This window comes from Alligator sinensis, unplaced genomic scaffold (genome assembly GCF_000455745.1).
Source record: "Alligator sinensis unplaced genomic scaffold, ASM45574v1 scaffold981_1, whole genome shotgun sequence".
In the NCBI taxonomy this organism is placed as follows: domain Eukaryota; kingdom Metazoa; phylum Chordata; order Crocodylia; family Alligatoridae; genus Alligator; species Alligator sinensis.
In genome coordinates this window covers 21,336-40,650 of record NW_005843313.1, presented here as the reverse complement: position 1 = coordinate 40,650, position 19,315 = coordinate 21,336, and the positions used below count along the sequence as shown (strand labels likewise).

At 49.7% G+C, this 19,315-nt stretch overlaps 1 protein-coding gene across 1 annotated transcript in view; it reads left to right on the top strand.

The window, feature by feature from the left end:
- The window catches only part of LOC102382702 (NACHT, LRR and PYD domains-containing protein 3-like), a 25,833-nt gene extending 7,328 nt beyond the window's left edge, over positions 1-18,505 (top strand). The window contains exons 2-4 of the mRNA XM_014527122.2: positions 12,578-12,882; positions 15,251-15,289; positions 16,793-18,505. Of these exons, the coding sequence (XP_014382608.1) occupies positions 12,600-12,882; positions 15,251-15,289; positions 16,793-17,652 (1,182 nt within the window). The 5' untranslated portion in view covers positions 12,578-12,599 and the 3' untranslated portion in view covers positions 17,653-18,505. The remainder of the gene's footprint in view (positions 1-12,577; positions 12,883-15,250; positions 15,290-16,792) is intronic.
- Positions 18,506-19,315: the final 810 nt, after the last annotated feature.

The window sequence follows — 19,315 nt, the reverse complement described above, 5'->3', positions numbered from 1 at the left end:
CCCCCTTGTTCTGCACTCCCCTCCAGCACTCAGTGGCAGCTCCCCTTCCATGCTCTCTGTCTCCAGAAGATCTTTCCCATGGTGCAAACCCTACTAATTATCTCTCTGGGCCAGGAAAGGGGCTCTGTGCAGTGGAGAACTTGTGGCAGTTTAGGGGTTCTGGCAGCCAGGTCCAGCTCACCCTCCAAGCGGGGCTGCAGCAGTGCGGCTTGTGCCCTGTTCTGGCAGCTTGGAGAACTAGGTGTGTTTGGGTGCCCTCAGATGGGACAAGAAGGGGCTTGATTGTCCTTGTGCTGCACACCATGCTATCACCCTTGTACACCTCCCTGGCCTCTTGAAGGAGACTTCCATGAGTGAGTGTATTGTAGGAGACAGTAGTAGTGCCTGGTGAAGTAGGAGCATCTATGTGCTAGGAGTTCTCCTTCCTGAAGCTGTTGAAATTAGGCACAAGCTGTGACCTGCTGCCTATGCAGGGAGTGTTGGAGGGGCTGGAGTGCGCAGAGGGATGTACCTCCACATGGACAGACAGATACATAACAGAATCTCTTCTCGCGAATGGCCGAGTCACTGGATATCTGTAATAATAATATCACATTTGTCATCAAAGTCAGATTTTTGGCCCCCTTGTTTCTGCATATCTACAGAGAGAAAGTTACTTTGGATGAATATCGTGGTGAGAAACCATTTGCTGATCACTTGCCTTTGGACATTTCTCTGGAGGATGTGCGGGCCGGGGGCGATCCGGGCCCTTTTGTGCACGCGGGCCGTGGCCAGCAGCCCGGGCACGCGGGGTCGGAGAAGACCGGAGGCGAGCTAGAATTAGTCACGGACGCATAGTGGTTGATTTTAAGATTGTTTACTTACACCAAAGGTGGTCGTGGTGTAGGCTGGACAGTTTTCCAGGTACAGCTCCGCTTAAATCCTCGTTAGAGGGCTACGACAAGTTCGTTCTTTCCCACGGAGTTGTTGAAGCTCCGTGGGTTCGGTTGTTTCTCGTGCAGGAAGGGATATGTCCAGGAATCTATCGGCGACGGGGAGAGGCCAGAGGCTGGTCAGGCCTCTATTGCCTTTTAAGAAATGCGTTGGGTCCGCAAGGATCCGCAGCGCTTAGAGATCTTCACGCAAGGCGAGAGTTTTCTTTCTCTTTCTCACTCCGACTTGGGTGGAAACCACCCAAGCTCTTTATACGGCTAGCAAGCCAATCGCTAGCTTCCACGTGTGCATATTTTAGAACTGGCCAATAATGTGGCACGAATTCTCATACAAATGGCGGGAACTCCTTGCACCGAGCATTTCTTAGATGCAAAAGAAATGCACCATGCAAAGAAAGCTTCAAATTGGCGGGAAATTCTTCGTTGCACCGGGGTTCTCTTCTTCAGGAGAAAACTCCACCGTGCAAAGAAGCTGCATTTAGCGGGAAAATAATTTAGCAGTGCCAAAGCGCACACAAACAAAAAATCACAACTTTGGGTTGTGACATCCCCCCTTGCTGAAGGCATAGCTAAATTATGCTATACACTTATCATTCTAGTGATCTAGAGCTTTGTCGTAAGTCGTCAAACAAACAGATAAGCAAACAAACAAATAAACAAACATAAGATTCGCTGTCCTGGGATTGAGTTACTTAATAATCAAGAAACAATAATCAACACAAACACATAATCTGATTCATAACAAAACTGCACAATCAGGGCTTCAGTGGGCGTCATGGCAAAGTCGTACGTCAGGCCCTCACTTCTTTCGGTGATGTCATCCCTCTTAGGGCTCCTCTTCGCCACGCGCTCTGAATCTCGGATCTGTAAACAGAAAACTCTCGAAAAAATAGATTAATGATCTTATTCAACAGATTTACAAAATTTTCATGGCTTATATTCTCAATTGGACGAAATCGTTGAGGATCCATCATCTGGCTCCTCTAAATAATGGAAACCTAACTCATAGGCCAATGCCATTGGCCTGCGTCCCCTAAAATCCGAAGCTGCCGCTTGTTGAGTCCAGAACGCTGTAGGAGAAATCCAAACATGTATTGCTCCTCTAGGGTTCTCGGTGGCAGTGGTGGAAGATCGGATTCACGACGTCTGGTGCCTTGAAGTCCAGTCGGGTGTCGACAGTCCTGATCAAGAGATAATCTTGGCTCCATCAGGATACGCAGTCGTGACAACTGACAAAGAAGATTGCTTACAGGTTGGTTCACCATTGGGCTGAGCAGAATTCGGAGGACGACGATGTTTTTTCGCCCATAAATCTCGAGGCAACTGTCTAAGCTGTGAACGGTTACTGGAACGGTTCCAGGATCTCGTAGATGACGGTGAGGCCATGGTCTTATTCGCTGGAGTGATGTCAGTCCCAGCGCACATGCTCTGGGGTTCCAGGCACAGTACGAGACTCCAATAATTGCTAGCATGAGATGCTCTGCGCCGGTATATTCTGGCTGCCCTTCATGCCATACGCGGGCTTTTTGAATAATCAGTCCTGCAACAAGCGCTGGCAGTGGAATAGGCCAGTGAACGTTGACAGCTATCATGTCGATGTCAGTGACATGTCCTCTACTCCACGAAGCTTGTCTGACTAAGAAGCTTGCTTCTTCCTGGTTCAGCAAGTTGGATCCAAGTTCCATGACCAAACGTCCTAACCACACAGCTAGAGTCTCTTCAGGTTGAATTCTTGATTCTCTGCATAAATCCTGTAGTTCAGTTCTGGTGCGAGCATAGTGGGCAGTAGCAACTCGGTTAGTCGTTGTTGCAGGGAAAGCTGCTCTTTCGGGAGTTGATGTTGTCATAGGCTGAACTGCTTCGGCCAGAAGGAGCGGATGCACTCCTCCGCTCGATTCTCTCCTTCGTCGGCAGGAAGGCGTGGTCGGTAGGGGCGTCGCTGCATCGCTAGGCGGAGTTGCCGGAGACAACGCTGCATCGATGAGCAGAGTTGCTCACTGAACTCTCGCGTGTTCCTCTGAAGCTCCACCCTTCTTTTCCGGTTCTTCCATGCGGTCTCCCTCTTGCTCGGTGCCATCTTGGGCTGGCGTTTCAGGCTCCTTTCTCTCAGCCGCTTCTTTGACCACTTGAATAGCCATCTGCAGCTGGGTTTTTAAACTTAAATTCTTGTGCATTAAATTAGTAATCGTACGAAAAGTTGCACTTAACTCTCCCCCCTTGTCGTACTGCGGGGCCACCCTCTCATCTGTGGCGCGTTCCTGCGTCTCCAGATCTTCGCGGAGCTCAGATGGAAGCTCGCGACCCCTTAATCTAGCCACCATGAGGGGAGGGAACCGGCCGATTGGCACCGGTTCTTCACTCTCCCGAGCATATCGTAGGCATCGGGCACACTCCCGGGTGAAGGTCGGGTTCGCTTCGCCCGCCAGGTCAACTCTGGCGAGGGACACAGTATCGAGGGGCCTGAACAGGACCCGCTCGTCTCTCATTATACACCCGAACGCCGCGGGGAGCAAATACACTTCCCTCTCTCTCGGGGCTCCGTCTTTGGAGACTCCCTCTTCTCCCTTCAGCGACAGGCGTCCGCTTACAAATCTCTCACCCGTTCCGCCCACCTGGTGGTAAGCAATATGCGCTTTCAGTTCCTCAAAGCTTTTCACTTGGCGTTGGTTATCGCACCAAGGGCAGTTCTTAACCAATTCTAGCTCTAACGTGTCCTCTCCTGATCCCATCCTCGTCGCCGTGTGCAGGCCGGGGGCGATCCGGGCCCTTTTGTGCACGCGGGCTGTGGCCAGCAGTCCGGGCACGCGGGGTCGGAGAAGACCGGGGCGAGCTAGAATTAGTCACGGACGCGTAGTGGTTGATTTAAAGATCGTTTACTTCCAAAAAAGGTGGTCATGGTGTAGGCTAGACAGTTTTTCAGGTACAGCTCCGCTTAAATCCACATTAGAGGACTACGACAAATTCGTTCTCTCCCACGGAGTTGTTGAAGCTCCGTGGGCTTGTACGACAAGTTCGCTCTCTCCCACGGAGTTGTTGAAGCTCCGCAGGTTTGTTTGTTTCTCGTGCAGGAAGGGATATGTCCAGGAATCTATCGGCGACAGGGAGAGGCCAGAGGCTGGTCAGGCCTCTATTGCCTTTTAAGAAATGCGTTGGATCCGCAGCGCTTAGAGATCTTCACGCAAGGTGAGGGTTTTCTTTCTCTTTCTCACTCTGACTTGGGCAGAAACCACCCAAGCTCTTTATATGGCTAACAAGCCATAGCCGCCACGTGTGCATATTTTAGAACTGGCCAATAATGTGGCACGAATTCTCATACAAATGGCGGGAACTCCTTGCACCGAGCATTTCTTAGATGCAAAAGAAATGCACCATGCAAAGAAAGCTTCAAATTGGCGGGAAATTCTCCGTTGCACCGGGGTTCTCTTCTGCAGGAGAAAACTCCACCGTGCAAAGAAGCTGCATTTAGCGGGAAAATAATTTAGCAGTGCCAAAGCACACACAAACAAAAAACCACAACTTTGGGTTGTGACAGAGGAGACCTTCTCCTATAGAGAGACAGGCCAGAACCATCCCACTGCTCTTTGGTGCTTCAGATTTGGGAGGAACTGTGGACTTGGAAGCCACTCTTGTAAAGGTCTTGATAGACATGGAGGATAAGGGCTAGTTCATGCCCTAGGTGTCTTGTGGTGCAACGGGAAGGAATCCTATTTATACTTAAGTCCCTGGGAACATTTCCATATGAGCCTGTGCCCCGGCATCAAGGAACCGAATACCAGACCAGGACCTGGCAGAGATATCAGATCTTCAAACCTCACCTGTCAAGTCCTTTTTACTCTGCCACCTTCCTGCTAACCACTCAGTAGTATAAGTCCTTTTCTTAATTGATCCTTACTAGTTCACCAGTGCACATGTTGAAGGAGATTACTAATAAACACCCTTCTTTCTTCAGAATTGCTGTGATCTTAGTTCCCCATCTCTTACTTACTGAATTGTGGTAAAACTTGTCTTCGATGTCTTGTACTGGAGCAACTTCTAGCTTGTTCGTGGGTTTGGTGGGTGAGCCTCTTGCAGCTGTCCTCAGTGGTCTGTGCTCTGACTGTCATGGTCTAGTTGCTGCCAGTCAGGCCTCTGGAGCCTCCTGCAACTTCCTTGCCCCTATGTCACCTTCACAGGGACTGTCTCCTTTGTCCTCTCTTTCACTGGGGTACTGTCCCCTCCAACAGTTGTCCCACCCCAACTCTGGGAGTGCTCTTTTTATGCTTAAGGGGGTACCTACTCATGCTGGGAACATATTATTATTAACCCAGGTAGCCATATGCCAACTGCCTGCAAACCCACGTATCCAGGCCACATTCTTCAATCTTTTCCCGTGTCCTACCTGGCCTTCTTGGGGTTCAGCTATCTACTCTTGGTTGGGCTCCCCGAGATGAGCCACGTGGTCCATCCCATGCCCTGCTCTGCCCTGTGCCCTGCTCTGTTTGGGCAACTCCTGCCCCAGCCCCTCTCTCCCTCACTGCAGGGACCTCAATCTGGCCCCCCTCCTCCTTCCCTCCCCCACACCTCTTCCCCCACAACAGACTTACCAGCCAGATGCTGCTTTCCAAGCTGCCAGTCTGTACACTTGTAAAAAACCTTCTTGTTACCCTTCACATCCCTTGCTAGTTACAACTCCAATTGCGGTTTGGCCTTCCTGATTCCACCCCTACATGCCTGAGCAATACCCTTGTACTAGTCCCTAGTCTTCTGTCCAAGATCCCACTTCTTGTAAGCTTCTTTCTTATATTTTAGCTCACTGAAGAGTTGTCTGCTAAGCCAAGCTGGTTGCTTGCCACATTTGCTATTCTTCCTGCACATGAGGATGGTTTGTTCCTGTACCTTCAGTAGGTTTTCTTTAAAATACAACCAAGTCTCCCAGACTCCTCTGCCCCTCAGACTGGCCTCCCAGGGGATCCTGCCCATCACTTCCCTGACTGTGTCAAAGTCTGCTTTTATGAAGTCCAGGGTGCTTACTCTGCTTTCCAAACCCTCATCCTTTCCTCAGAATCTTGAACTCAATCATCTTGTGGTTGCTACGGCCAAGTTGCCATCCACTACTACATTCCCCACCAGTTCGTCCCTGCTTTTGAGCACCAGGTCAACAAGTGCATGGTCCCTAGTTGACCTCTTTAACACTTGCACCAGGAATTAGGCCCCAACACTCTCCAAAAACTTCCTTGATTGCTTGTGCACTTCTGTGTTGTCTTCCCAGCAGATGTCAGGGTGATTGACGTCCCGCATTAGAACCAGGCCCTGTGATTGAAAAACTTTTGCTCCTCCACCCATTTATCTGGGACTTTCAATCTGCTGCCTTTCTCTTCCTGCCCCTCTCTCCAAGCACCTTCCCTAGCAAACTCCCCTGTAAGCCGGCCTGTTCACTGCTCCTTGGTCCTGAAAGGTTCCCTTTCCCCTCCTTCCACTTCCCAAGTTTACAGGAGGCTGAAGGAGGATGAGAGAGAGTTTCCAGGCAACCCTCTAGTGAACACCCTCCCTCCCGCCTCGGCTGGGACTCCAGTTAAGTAAGGGGCTTAAGTATTGGTCTCACTGCTGAATTATAGCCACTTACACTAAATATTTGCTGATTAGCTACTCTTTATGAAAGAAAGTTTACCTTGAAGGCTTGCAAAAAGGAGGGTGTCAAACTGATTGAGGAACTGGCCTATTTGCTTCCCCTGTTCCCTCACTCCCTGGTTGCTCCAGAGTCTCCTTTTATAACATGCTGGGCCTGGCTCCACCCCCTCACTAAGGCTCTTGTCTGGCACAGGCAGCAATCGCTCGGCTAGCAGCACTCCTAGTTGCTCAGAGCATGCACTCAAAACACACACAGCCCACTGAACAAATACCCAGCAGCCAAACCCACAGGCAGCCCTGGAGAGGAGGGGATAGTTTCATAGTTGGTAGGGTCAGAAGGGACCTGAGCAGATCATCAAGTCTGCCCCCCTGCCATGGGCAGGAAAGAAAGCTGGGGTCAAACAACCCTGGCTAGGTGATTATCTAGCCTCCTTTTGAAGACCCCCAGGGCAGGAGTGAGCACTGTGGCAGAAAGCCACCTTTGTTTCTCCCCAAAAACTCTGCTCTGTGACAATGCGATTAGGATGGGCCCAGCAGAGGAGACACATTTACCCTATCTCTTTAGGTAACCTGAGCTGGACACATTCCTGAGGGAGGGGGGAAGCCTGCTTTCTCTGCCTGTATGACTAGTATCGCATACCTGGGTGAGGGGCTTCCTTCCTGGTGGGCTAGAGACTGCCAGTCTGCCCGGCAACTAGTGATGTATTTCAAATCTTGCTGTCTCTCAAAACTCACGATCAAGGAACCGCCTGCCTCCAGAGGGAATCTCCACCTGCCTCTGGATGATACTTGTGAGTAAGCTACCTGAGATCCACCTAGATATATAGCTTGCAGTAACTCAGATGCGTGATCAAAGGCTACCCAGCCAGGGGAGTTTGCTCTATGGAATTTCTCTGCTATTGCTCTACCCTGTACCCTAGTGTAACCCTACCCTCTGTAACCAATAAAGTTCTCCTTCATACCTAGTGTGGGAGACTTATTGGGTGTGGGTCTAGATTATGCCTTGGGGTCCCTTTGGTTCAGCTGACTAAGGGAGACCACTACTTGTGCTTCTGACTGAGGGAAGCATCCCAACTTCTTGAAGTGAATCAAGTCCCCTTGAGGGCTACTAGGCCTGTGTTTCCCAGGGTGCACAGAGCCAGAATCAGTCCAGAGCCCTGTGTGGTGGCAGTGTTACCCCCAGGCTAGCGGGTGTGCTCCAGGAAGGGGATCAGCCAGACAGGAGGCACCCCAGGGAGGCACTTGGAGCCTGGAAGGTGGTCAGGCACAGTGAGGTGGGTGGCTCAACGCAGGAGCGCCCCCTACTGGCCTGCCACAAGCACCACTTCCCTTGGAAGTTGGTTCCAGATCCTAGCCACTCTCCTGTGAAGTAGCACCCTCTGATGTCTAGCTTGAACCTGCTTTCAGTCAACTTATGGCCATTATTCCTTGCTACTCCCGGTAGTGCTCCAGGGGAACAGGGAATATCCCATTGCCTGCTGGTCCACCTTGGCAAGCTTATAGATGGCCAGCAAATCCCCTCTCAACCTTCTCTTGCAGAGGCTGAACAGGTTCAGGTCCCATAGCCTCTCCTCATAGTGCCTGCCCTGCTGCCCCCTGATCATGCGAGTAGCCCTCCTTTGGACCCTCTCAATGCTGTCCACATCCCTCCTGAAGTGCGGCACCCAGAACTGGACGCAGTACCCCAACTGTGGTCTGACCAATTCCACAGAGAAGGGAAGGATCACCTCTTTGGACCTGCTCTTGATGCATGTGTGGATGCATGCCAGGGTGTGGTTAGCCTTCCTGACCACGTCCTCACTTTGGCCCATGTTCATCTTGGAATCAATAGTGACTCCAAGATCCTTTTCTGCCTCTGTGCTGATGAGAAGGGAGTTCCTCAGCCTGTAGGTCTGCTGCTGGTTCTTCCTCCCTAGGTGCAACACCTTGCACTTGTCCGTATTGAAACCCATCCTGTTCTCATCCGCCCACCCCTGTAACCTGTCCAGTTCTAGTTGTAGCCTGTCCCTCTCTTCTAGCATGCCCACTTCTCCCCACATCTTAGTGTCATCTGTGAATTTGAAGAAGGTGCTTTTCATCCCCTCGTCCAAGTCGCTGATGAAGATGTTGAATAGTGCGGGCCTGAGGACCGAGCCCTGGGGACCCCCACTGCCCGCATCCCTCCAGGTCAAAAATGACCCATCCACCACCACTCTCTGGGTGCGGCCCTCCAGCCAATTTGCGACCCATCTGACTGTGTAGGCATTAACACCACAGTCACCTAATTTTTTAATGAAAATGGGGTGAGAGACAGTGTCAAAGGCCTTCCTAAAGTCCAGAAAGACTATGTCCACTGCGACACCTGCGTCCAAGGCTTTTGTGACCTGGTCGTAGAAGGCAACCAGGTTGGTCTGACAGGACCTGCCTCTAATGAACCCATATTAATTGCAACAAAGCATAATCTCCCCTGCTGGTCCCTTGCAGATGTGCTCCTGGATACTTTTCTCAAAGAGCTTTCCCAGGACCGAGGTAAGACTAAGGGGCCTATAGCTTCCTGGATCCTCCTTCCTACCCTTTTTTGATCAATGGGGACTACATTGTCCCTTTTCCAGTCCTCTGGCACCTCGACAGAGCACCATGAGTGCTTCGTAAAACTGTGCCAGGGGTCCTGCAATGACCTCTGCCAGTTCCCTAAGCACCCTAGGGTGGAGATCATCAGGACCTGCTGATTTGAACATGTCTGGTCCCTCCAGATGTTCCCTGACTAGGTCCTCACTGACCCTGGGCCTGGCTGCGCCTCCCCTGGGTCCGTCCAGAATCCCAGTGGTGGGGATTTCCTGATTCCTGCTCAGAAAAATGGAGGCAAAGAATTTGTTAAAGAGGTTAGCTTTGTCATCTAGTGCGACCACCAGATTGCAAAGCGTGTCCTGCAGAGGCCCCACGTTACCCGGTACCTTCTTTTTACTCCCATTGTATTTAAAATAGGCCTTCTTGTTATCTTTGATCCAGCTCACTAGTCCCAGTTCTGTCTCCACTTTAGCCTTCCTAACAGCCCTGCTATAATCTTGAGCAAGGGAGGTATAATCCTCCCTGGTGACTGGCCCATCCCTTCCATTAGGTGTATGCCTCCTTTTTAGCTTTGAGACATTCCTGGATGCCTATGGTGAGCCATGGGGGCGTTTGAGCGCTCTGGCCCCCTTTGATCCCCTTTGGGACTATCACCCTTTGGGCTTGGAGGATCGTCTCCTTAAGGAATGACCACTCGTCTTGGACACCCAACTCCCCTCCCCTCCCCTCCGGGACCTCAGTGCCTCCCCAACTAATCCCCGTAACTCATTGAAATCAGCCCTCCTGAAGTCCAGGGCTGCTGCGTTGCTGCAGGCCTTTGACACCCTGCGCTGGATGGTGACTTCCACATCCCCTCTACACATCCCCACTTACCTTTCCAGAGCAGGATCTGGTGCTTGATGCCTGCCACTTTAAGGGCTGGAGCAGCCTGTAGATCAGCCTGCTCAACCAGCAGACCCAGTCAGGCAGTCACATGGCATCCAGGAGGCTGCCTGATTGGTGTAGAGCTAGGCAGTCAGAGTATAAGACAGGCCCTGAGAGCAGAGCCAGCCAGTTGCTGCAGGAGTCGAAGGATGAACATCGCTTAGCCGGAGAGCTGTTGCTCCCAGAACAACTGGAGGTTCAGGGGAGGAACAATGGGGACGGAGGAGGTTCCTGGTTCTGGGTAATGACCTAAAACTACACCATGCTGGGGTTGGATGATGTGGTGGGGTGGCCTGTGGCAGGGTAGTCTCCAGGAAATGCCGCTCCTGTGCTTCCCCAGTGACAGCTGACGGTGGGGCACCATATAGTTTCAGCCCCCATGACTTTTTGGGTTACCCCATTGAGGGGACAGGCAAGGGGTACAGGCACGTCATCAGACATCTGAGGCCCAAGGGGCATCAGGTCCAGGAGCCCCAGCGAGGTGGCGGAGTAGTGGCCCCAGTGAGTTGGAGAGGCCTGGTAGGGTGGAAGAATGGGCCTAGGAGGGGTCCAGAGAGTAACTATGTGGCCCACAAGCTCAAACAGGACAGTATTTGGGGAGAGTATTTGGAGGAACCAAGAAATTGGACTCATGTGGGAGAGAGGGCTAGGTGCCCAAAAACCTGGCTAGAGAACCTCGACTGGCCCATGCTGGGGCCAGGACCATGGTGGTCAAAGGGCAAGGATGCCTACCATGAGGAATGGCCAGAAGCTAGAGGCCTGAAGTCCCAACTGGCCTAGAGGCAAGGCCAGGGCCTGCAAAGTGAAAGGCCCTGGAGGGGGCCACTGCTGAGGGAAAGGGGTGTAGGGAGTTTTGCAGCCCAGGATCCTGGTGGAGGTTAGGCCGCCTGAGCAGAAGGGATCCAGGTTGGGGTCCGAACGTCAGTAGGGAGTATAGTGGGACCCAATGGGGGTCCAGAGCCATCTAGTGATACCATCTGTGAGGCATGGGACATGGTGTAGGGATGGTACAGAGCCGTTGGCAGCAGATCATTAAATGGGCCCCCTCCACCTAGAATCAACTTCTGAGTGACATCAAAGGTGTGGCAGGTGAGCCAGGTGGGTGGACTGCCCTAGACAGGTAGGTGGGCCAGTCATTGGACCAGCCTCGAGATGGCCCTGTGTCACAGCATGGAGAACCTATTCTGTCACAAGTGGAGAAAGGGGCCAAAAATTGCCATTTCATGGAAATGTAAATGCCATGTAGGCATGTGACAGTCAAGTAGGATTTAGCTGATGTGCTGCCATATGCTCCACTTTCATTTATCCTACATCTGGGATGTGCTCATTGAATAACAAAATAGGGTTTGAAGATTTTTCTTAGCATTTGTATAGATAAATACTAATGCAGAAATAGATGCATAGGGTGTGTGTGTGAATATACATACACACACACACATATATATACATACACACACGTATCTATGCCTATATACACATGCATATAGACATGGATATATTTTATATATTTATTAAAAAGAAAAAGAACAAACGTCACTTCTCTCAATTTCAGACAGAGTTTTAATAAAGAATGAAGAAAAATATGGGAGAGACAAGACACCACAAAAATGTGTCATAAATACTGAAAAGAATAGGGGAATAGACCCATCTATCGTTTAATCCCATGTTCTGTAGCAGACTGTCGTACCAATAGCATTGACAAGAAATGATTCTGAACTTTTTTAGATGCCAGACACCCATTCATGCACTCAAGGCACTGCTTGGAAAATGGCAGCTCTTAGCCTTCGTGGGTTTTTTGACTACAGAAAAATAATATTGCAATTATTCTGCTGCACAGACTCAGAAAGACCAAAACAAGTCCGAATGTGTTAATGCTATGGATTCCTATTGAAATATCTGGGTTTCGATGGACAAGCATGATTCATAAGATAACAGCACTAAGATATTGTTTAGGCCCACATCACCCTTGAAAGGCTCTCAATGCACCCCAGGGTGCCACAGCACCCTAGGGTGCCACTGTACTGAACCAAATTACTTAAATGTATCTGGTTTGAATGTGAGGGTGGTTTTCCAATTTTGATTATTTAAAATCCCTGTGCTACCATTTGTCTCTTCTCAAAATGTTCTAACAGCCTGCCACAAGCTTTGACCTTATTTAAAGGCTTGTTCTTGCAGAGAACTGTGTTGCTCTGGGAACAGAAGGCAGAAAGTCAGAAATGTCTAGGGTGAAGCTGTTCTGCCCTTTTGGCGCATGGCAGTAATGTGCCTATGAGCACTATCGCCAAGCGTGCGGGGGCAGCTAGGATCCAATGACTACAAAGATCAAATAGGCAGTAGGAGCCCCAGTACTGACTAATTTTGAGCACTCCCATTAAGTGTTGTGAAGGTAAAGATAAAAGTTCTCATTTACAGGCACTCCTTGCTTAGCCTCCAGAGGGTGGGATTTGGGAGACAGTCCCTCAGAGCCTGGCAAAGAATCTGCAAAGAAGTTGGCCACTGCTCCACAAATAAGGTTTGGGGTGAGGAGCTGTTCACCAGACCTTGTTTCATTTTACATTTTCTTTTAGATTCATTTCCTGATATGAAGGGATGGAAAACCAGAGCAGCAGAATCAGTAACCTGCTCCTACAAGCCCTTGAAGACCTTTTGCAACAAGACTTCAAAAGGTTTAAGGATGAATTATCACACTCTGACTTTAGGGGAAAGGGCAGGATCCCACAAGGGCGGCTGGAGGATGCCGACAGGATAGACACCAAGAACCTCCTCATGGATGTCTGTGGGGCAGATGCTGCAGTAGATGTAACCATTGAAGTTTTCACTCGGGTCAATCTCAGGGACGCCGCTGCCCGACTGCGAGAGGAAAGACAGAAAGGTAAGAAACCTGGAGTTACTGTAAGGCCTGTGAGTCTTGCCCAGGGCTGTGCCCCAGAGCAGCAACCACAAACTCAGAAGCAGACACAAGAGGCTGGTGGCAAGAAAAGCAAACTCTAGATCCCAGCAGGAAGTTCAAGATCCTCACAGCAGAGATGCCCAGTGGGACAGATTCCCTGAAATGTAGCACTCCTCTCTGGCTCCTCTGCTAGCCCGGGGAGAGTAAAGGCAGCCTGTAGCTCCCTACCTGGGGATGTCTGCAGCCTGCTGGAATGAGCAGTGGGCATAGAGCCGAAAGAGCAGTATACAGGGAGTGTCACAGGGGAGGAGAAACTGGATTTCAGCCCCATTGCTTGGATGCTCCTTGGGATTCGAAATGAGCTGGTGCAAGTTATCCAAGTTGTGAGACTGCTCTGACCTAGTAGAAACCAAAATCCTCTATGTCTTAATAAACTGTTCCTGCATTGGTGGGCAGTAGCTCTTGTGAACTGGCAGACAAGATTCTTTGGGTGAATCTGATATCTTTTATTAGACCAACTTAAATAGTTGGAAAATAATTATTAAGCAAGCTTTCAGGTTCAAAAACCCTTCATCAGGCTAAGGAAGTCTCTGCAGTCGGTGTGTGCTCTTCCTGGATGGAATGAGAAGTAAAGAAGCCAGAGGCTGGGCTGGTGTGCATGCAAGACAGGTAGTCAGTGAAAATGTAGAGTGAGGAGTCAATGGGTGAGAGACAGGCTGGTGCTGGGGTGGGGGAGAGAGAGAAGGGGGTTGAAAGTGTAACCCATTGCTGCCCTCTATGCGGTTTTCTGTACTTTGCTCTGTATATTTTAGTCTTGGGTCCTGTCAGAGACAGGATGATGGACCAGGTGGAGCCTAAGTCTGATGCACCTTGGCCATTCCTATGTTCCTGGGGTCGAGGGGATCTGGATTTCCATTTTGGGAAGAAAGTTCAACTTCAATAATTTCTTGGATCTTGTCATGCAGCACAGCTAGCTTGTTTCTTGCTTTCCTGTCTCCTATTTTATATCTGCAGGCTCAGGTCCCTTTGAGTTTTCTGGTCACAGGAAAGTAATAATAGGAACAAAAAATACATGCAAGAGCCAGCAGTTTGCTACTCCCCGAACTATGGAGCAGTCTAAGTTTCTTGTGGGGTGCTGGCTCCACATAGAAACCTATTGCTGGGCACTGGGAAATGCAACAAGAATCTGGCCAACTCGCTCAACAGGAACAACAAAATTGCAAAACCCTTTTCGGGCTTTTCTAAATAAATTCTTTGTAGTTTTAAATTTTTTGTTCTTAATTTCACCCTTTTAAAAGTTAATGTCGTCAGGCTGGTTTTTGACTTCTTCAGATTTGGCCAGAGGAAATGTAATCATATATAGTGATGCAGAGTGGCTGATATGGATAGGGTGACTTCATCTATAATAGTTATAGCCAAGAACAGAATATGTCTAGTAGATGAGTTTTCTCCATTTCCTCCCCTTACAAGGCACTTCCCCATCTCCCATATGTAGGAGATACAAGCCACATGACAACACCTTCCTAAGAAAGAGCAGGGCTTTCTCCACATTTCCCAGCTGGAAAGGGATTTAATGGCAGGAGGAGGAGATGCAGGGCAACTGGGAGTGGCAAGTGGTCTACAAGCGAGAGCGGGGAGGGGATGTTTGTGCAGTGGGGACCCAGCGCGGGTGTGCATCTGGCAGGAGAGAGAGCAGCACCGGCAGGGAAGAGACTGCAGAAGCTCTTGTAGGAAGGTCATGTTGAGGTGCATTGTGGGGCACGGTCACTGGGCCAGGGGCTTCTGCTGGAGAGCTGGGCTGGAAGGGAAGGGGTGCTGCTGCCTCAGGTGGGCTAAGAGTCTGGGGCACTCTGAGCTGGGGGGCTCTGAGCGGGGCAGTGAGGGCAGGAAGCGCTGGGCAAGGAGAGGGTGCCGGAGCTTGGCAGCGCTGTGCGGCGGTAGCTGGGAGTTTTGTTCAGCTCTCACACAGCAGCAAATCCAACCTCAAAGAGCTGCCCAGTGTTGCCAATGCCCATTTTTCTGGGGGCTCCCATGTGAGCCTTGTGCACCCAATAGAGGAGGGAGAGCAGGCTGTGAGACAGGCATATGGGGCCATGTTTTCAAACCTGCTTGGCTCTGATCAAAGTGTCTAAGTAAGTTCTGGATTTCAGCACCCCTTCCTGTGCCGAGCTCTTGTGGGAATCTGGCCCATCTGTAGGAACAGAGCTGTTTTCAGTGCAGGGCCCATCGTGGTAAAACCACAGGCATTGCTGGGCAGTCCCTGAATTAAACTCTTCTCTCACTTCCCTCCATGGGCAATTGTTCTCTTCGGTTCTGTAACTCTAATACTCCCATGCCATTTCTTTTCCAGCTTTGGGCCTTGACCAAACCCATGGAAGAAGAGCAGCAGGTATGTGACATTGCAACAAGACTGTTATCACCGACTGGCAGCTCCTCTAGACCTGCCAAGGGTTTGACTAGCTAATAGGAGTAGTGAATAGCACATCTCAGACCATAGTCCTTCCAGACCCCAGAGCAGGTTTTCTACGTCCAGACGGAGCCATTCCAGGATCACGAGTCAGGTGAAAACATGAATCAGGACCCAGCCATTTTCAGTTTATTCCCCCCAATATCACAATTTCCTGTTATGTTCCTTCTTGCTTTGTCACCTAAATAGGGGTCAGCAACATATGTTCCATGAGCTAGATATGGCCTGTAGAGCCACTGGATGTGCCCCTTGGAGTTGGAGGGCTTTGCCCATGCCCATGCCCATGCTGGGGCAGAGCGGCGAGGAGTTGTGCTAGAGTTAGGCAGCTGGAAGCTGCACCTACATCAGCACCACGACTCCTCATGCCCATCCTCCTGGCTGCAGCACAGGCTCAGCTTCCAGGCAGTGAGGAACTGAACTGGGGCTGGGCAACTTCCAGCTGTGCTTGCTCTGCAGCTGGTGGGTGGTGAGAAGTGGCAGCAATACAGACACAGCTTCCAGCTGCCCACCCCTGGCTCAGTCCCTGGCTTACTTGGAAGCTGTGCCCACACGGCAACCAGGAAGCTGAGAGATGGGGAGAAGTGCCAGAAGCACCGTACCCCAGTGCAGACGTAGGCAACTCCCTGCCTCTCCCCCCTGCCCACACTGTAGATGTGCCCCTGAAGTTGCCCAGTTTGAGGCCAGGTTGTTCTGGCCCATGGCTTTTAACAGTTGCTGGCCCCTGATCTGAAGTGGTTTGTATTGCTGCTTGTCCTGCATTACTGGCTTTCACTGTAGAGGGTGCTTCATTTCACCAGTTAGTAAAGTGACTGTTGAATATACACACAGAATCCATGTCCACACAAGCACACGTGTGTTTTGAGGCACTGCAGAACACACCCTATGCACATTTTTTGGTTTTCTGCGCTCCATATTTGCAGCTCGGAGCAAAATACAGATACCAGGAAATCCCAGTATAAAAAAAAAAGCATGCTCCAGCTGCCAGCCAGGCCCTGCGTGCCCAGATCAGCACCGCCGTAGCCCCAGGAGGCCCCCAGGACCCCTACCCCACCTGCAGCAGTTTGCCTCCCTCCAGAGCACATGTGCAGGGGCATTCCTCAGAGACAACTAGTACCAGCAGAAATACGAGCTGCTGCTAGCTGTCCCTGGGGAACCCCCTCATGCGCGCTCGTCGGGATGTTCCCAATCCCAGAGACTTAAAACTAAGCATTTTTGCCTGCATCCTAATTCCAGTGGGATATAAAGATGCACTACAGGACCTCCAGCTAGTTGATTGAGGGATACTATATGAGGAAATGTGCAATACAATTAGGTAAGACACCATTTATTCTTGTTAAAGTAACTTTATTGCAGCATTAATAAAGACTGTTTTATTACCCTGAACTTCTACTGCAGGATATCTAATGCTTCATGTCTCTCGCCCAGGTTACAGGGAGGAGTACACTGCACACATACAGGACAAGTATGGAGTAATAAAAGACAGGAACTCTCTTCCTGGTGAGAAAGTAATTCTAGACAGCAGATACACCAAGCTGATTATTGTAAAGGAAACACGTGCCAGAACGGAAAGACAACATGAAATAATGGCCTCAGGACAGAGACATGCAGAAATCATGTATGAGCAAGAGAGATCCCTCACCATTGGTGACTTATTTGCAGCTGATGAGAAGGGGAAAACTCCGCGAATTGCTGTATTGCTGGGAGCTGCAGGGATTGGGAAAACACTGACAGCAAAAAAGATCATGGTTGACTGGGCGGCTGGAAAGCTTTACAACGAGAAGTTTGATTATGTTTTCTACATAAACTGCAGAGAAGTTAACTTTGACACGGAGCAGGGAAGTGTTGCAGATTTGATGCTAAGGAATTGTCCTGATCGACATGCACCGATTGAAGCAATGTTGGGGAATCCCGAGAGACTCCTGTTCATAATCGATGGTTTTGATGAACTGAGGTTTTCCTTGGCTCAGCCAGAAGAGAGTCTGTGCTCTGATCCCTGGGAGAAGAAACCAATGGAAATCGTGCTGAGCAGTTTAGTCTGGAAAAAAGTCCTTGAGAAATGCTCCTTACTCATTACTACAAGACCAGCTGCTGTGGAGGAGCTCGGGCAGTGCTTGCACAATGAGCGCTACGCTGAAATCCTGGGGTTTTCAGAAACTGAGAGGAGAGAATACTTTGACAAATATTTTGGCGATAAAGGGAAAGCAAGAAAAGCCTTGAATTTTGTAAAAGCAAATGAAATGCTCTTCACCATGTGCTTTGTCCCCATTGTCTGTTGGATCGTCTGAACTGTCATCAAGCAGCAGATGGATGAGGGTGAGGAACTTGCACAGACTTCGACAACAGTCACAGGAGTGTACCTGCTCTACCTTTACAATTTACTGAGGGATCCAAGAAGCAAGTCAAAGCAACTCCTACAAACTAACTTGAAAGGACTTTGCTCCTTGGCTGCAGATGGGGTCTGCAGGCAGAAAATCCTGTTCGAAGCAGAGGAGCTGAAGAAGCACGGCTTAGACACATCTGACTCCCTCTTTCTGAACGAGAACCTCTTTCACAAAAGCACTGACTGTGAATGTCTCTACAGCTTCATCCACTTGTCTTTTCAAGAGTTTTTTGCAGCTTTGTTTTATGCTCTGGAAGAGGAAGCGGCGGCAGTAGACAAAGGCTCAGGAAATGACATAAAAGCTTTGGCAGCTTTGTTAGCCAACTATGGGAAATCTAGAAATCATTTAATGTTAACAGTGAGATTTCTGTTTGGTCTCTTAAATGAAGAGAGAATGAAGGACATTGAGAAAAAACTGAACTGCAAAATATCATTGAAAATTAAACCAGAATTACTGAAATGGATTAAAACAAAACCCCAAAGACCTTTGGACTCGCATGGGGAGAGGTCAGATTTTTCATCTCCGGTTGAAGTGCTTGATCAGCTTGAGGATTTTCACTGTTTGTATGAAATTCAAGAAGAAAAATTTGTGCAAAGTGCATTGAGTCATTTAACAGCTGTGAAGTTAAGTTATCATAGATTTACCCAAATGGATCAAGAGGTGCTTGCGTTCTGTGTAAGAAACTGCCACCAATTGGAATCGCTTCTTCTAGACTCTTGTCAATTCAGATATGAAGGCCTGAATGAAGATGTTTCAAGATCCCCAAAGCAGCCACCTCTGTAAGTATTACCTGGGCTTCAAAAACACTTACATATTTTTTTTAATGTAAGCCTGGGCGTGATGCTACCCATGCCCTGTCCTGAAAAGTGGGTTTCTGGGGTAACCAGTAGCCTGGCTCAGCTCCCTGGGTAGCTGCTGCAGGGTCCCCAGGTGGAGAGCCTCCCCTGACAATCGAAAGAACCTTGCAGACTGTTATAAATCTATTTACACAATTTCATTATTTACAAAATAACTAAAACTAATACAAGAAACCAATTAATGTTACCCAACATAACCTGCAATGGTGGCTTAAGGGTTAATACTTCTCAGATACACATTACATCAGGGGAAGGCATACAAATTACCCATGCTACATAAGGAGGCAATAAATAAATAAACTGATACATCAACTAATAAACCGTCAAGAACTTAGGATGACACTAAACTATGGGGGAAGGCGGTCCCACTGGAGAACAGGTTGGGGATACAGGCCGACCCGCACAGGCTCGCAAGGTGGGCGGACCAAAACCTGATGGCACTGAATGCAGAGAAGTGCAGGGTGCTCCACCTTGGGTGGAAAAACCAGCATCATATCTATAGGCTCGGCAGTACTACACTCGCTAGCACCATGACGAAAGAGACCTGGGGGTTTTGACAGACCGAAAGATCAACATGAACCACCAATGCGATGCCGTGGTCAGCAAAGCAAGCCAAACTCTGGCATGCATCCATTGATGCAAATCCCGGGATGTCATCCTCGCGCTCTGCCTGGCCTTAGTGAGGCCGCACCTGGAGTACTGCATCCAGT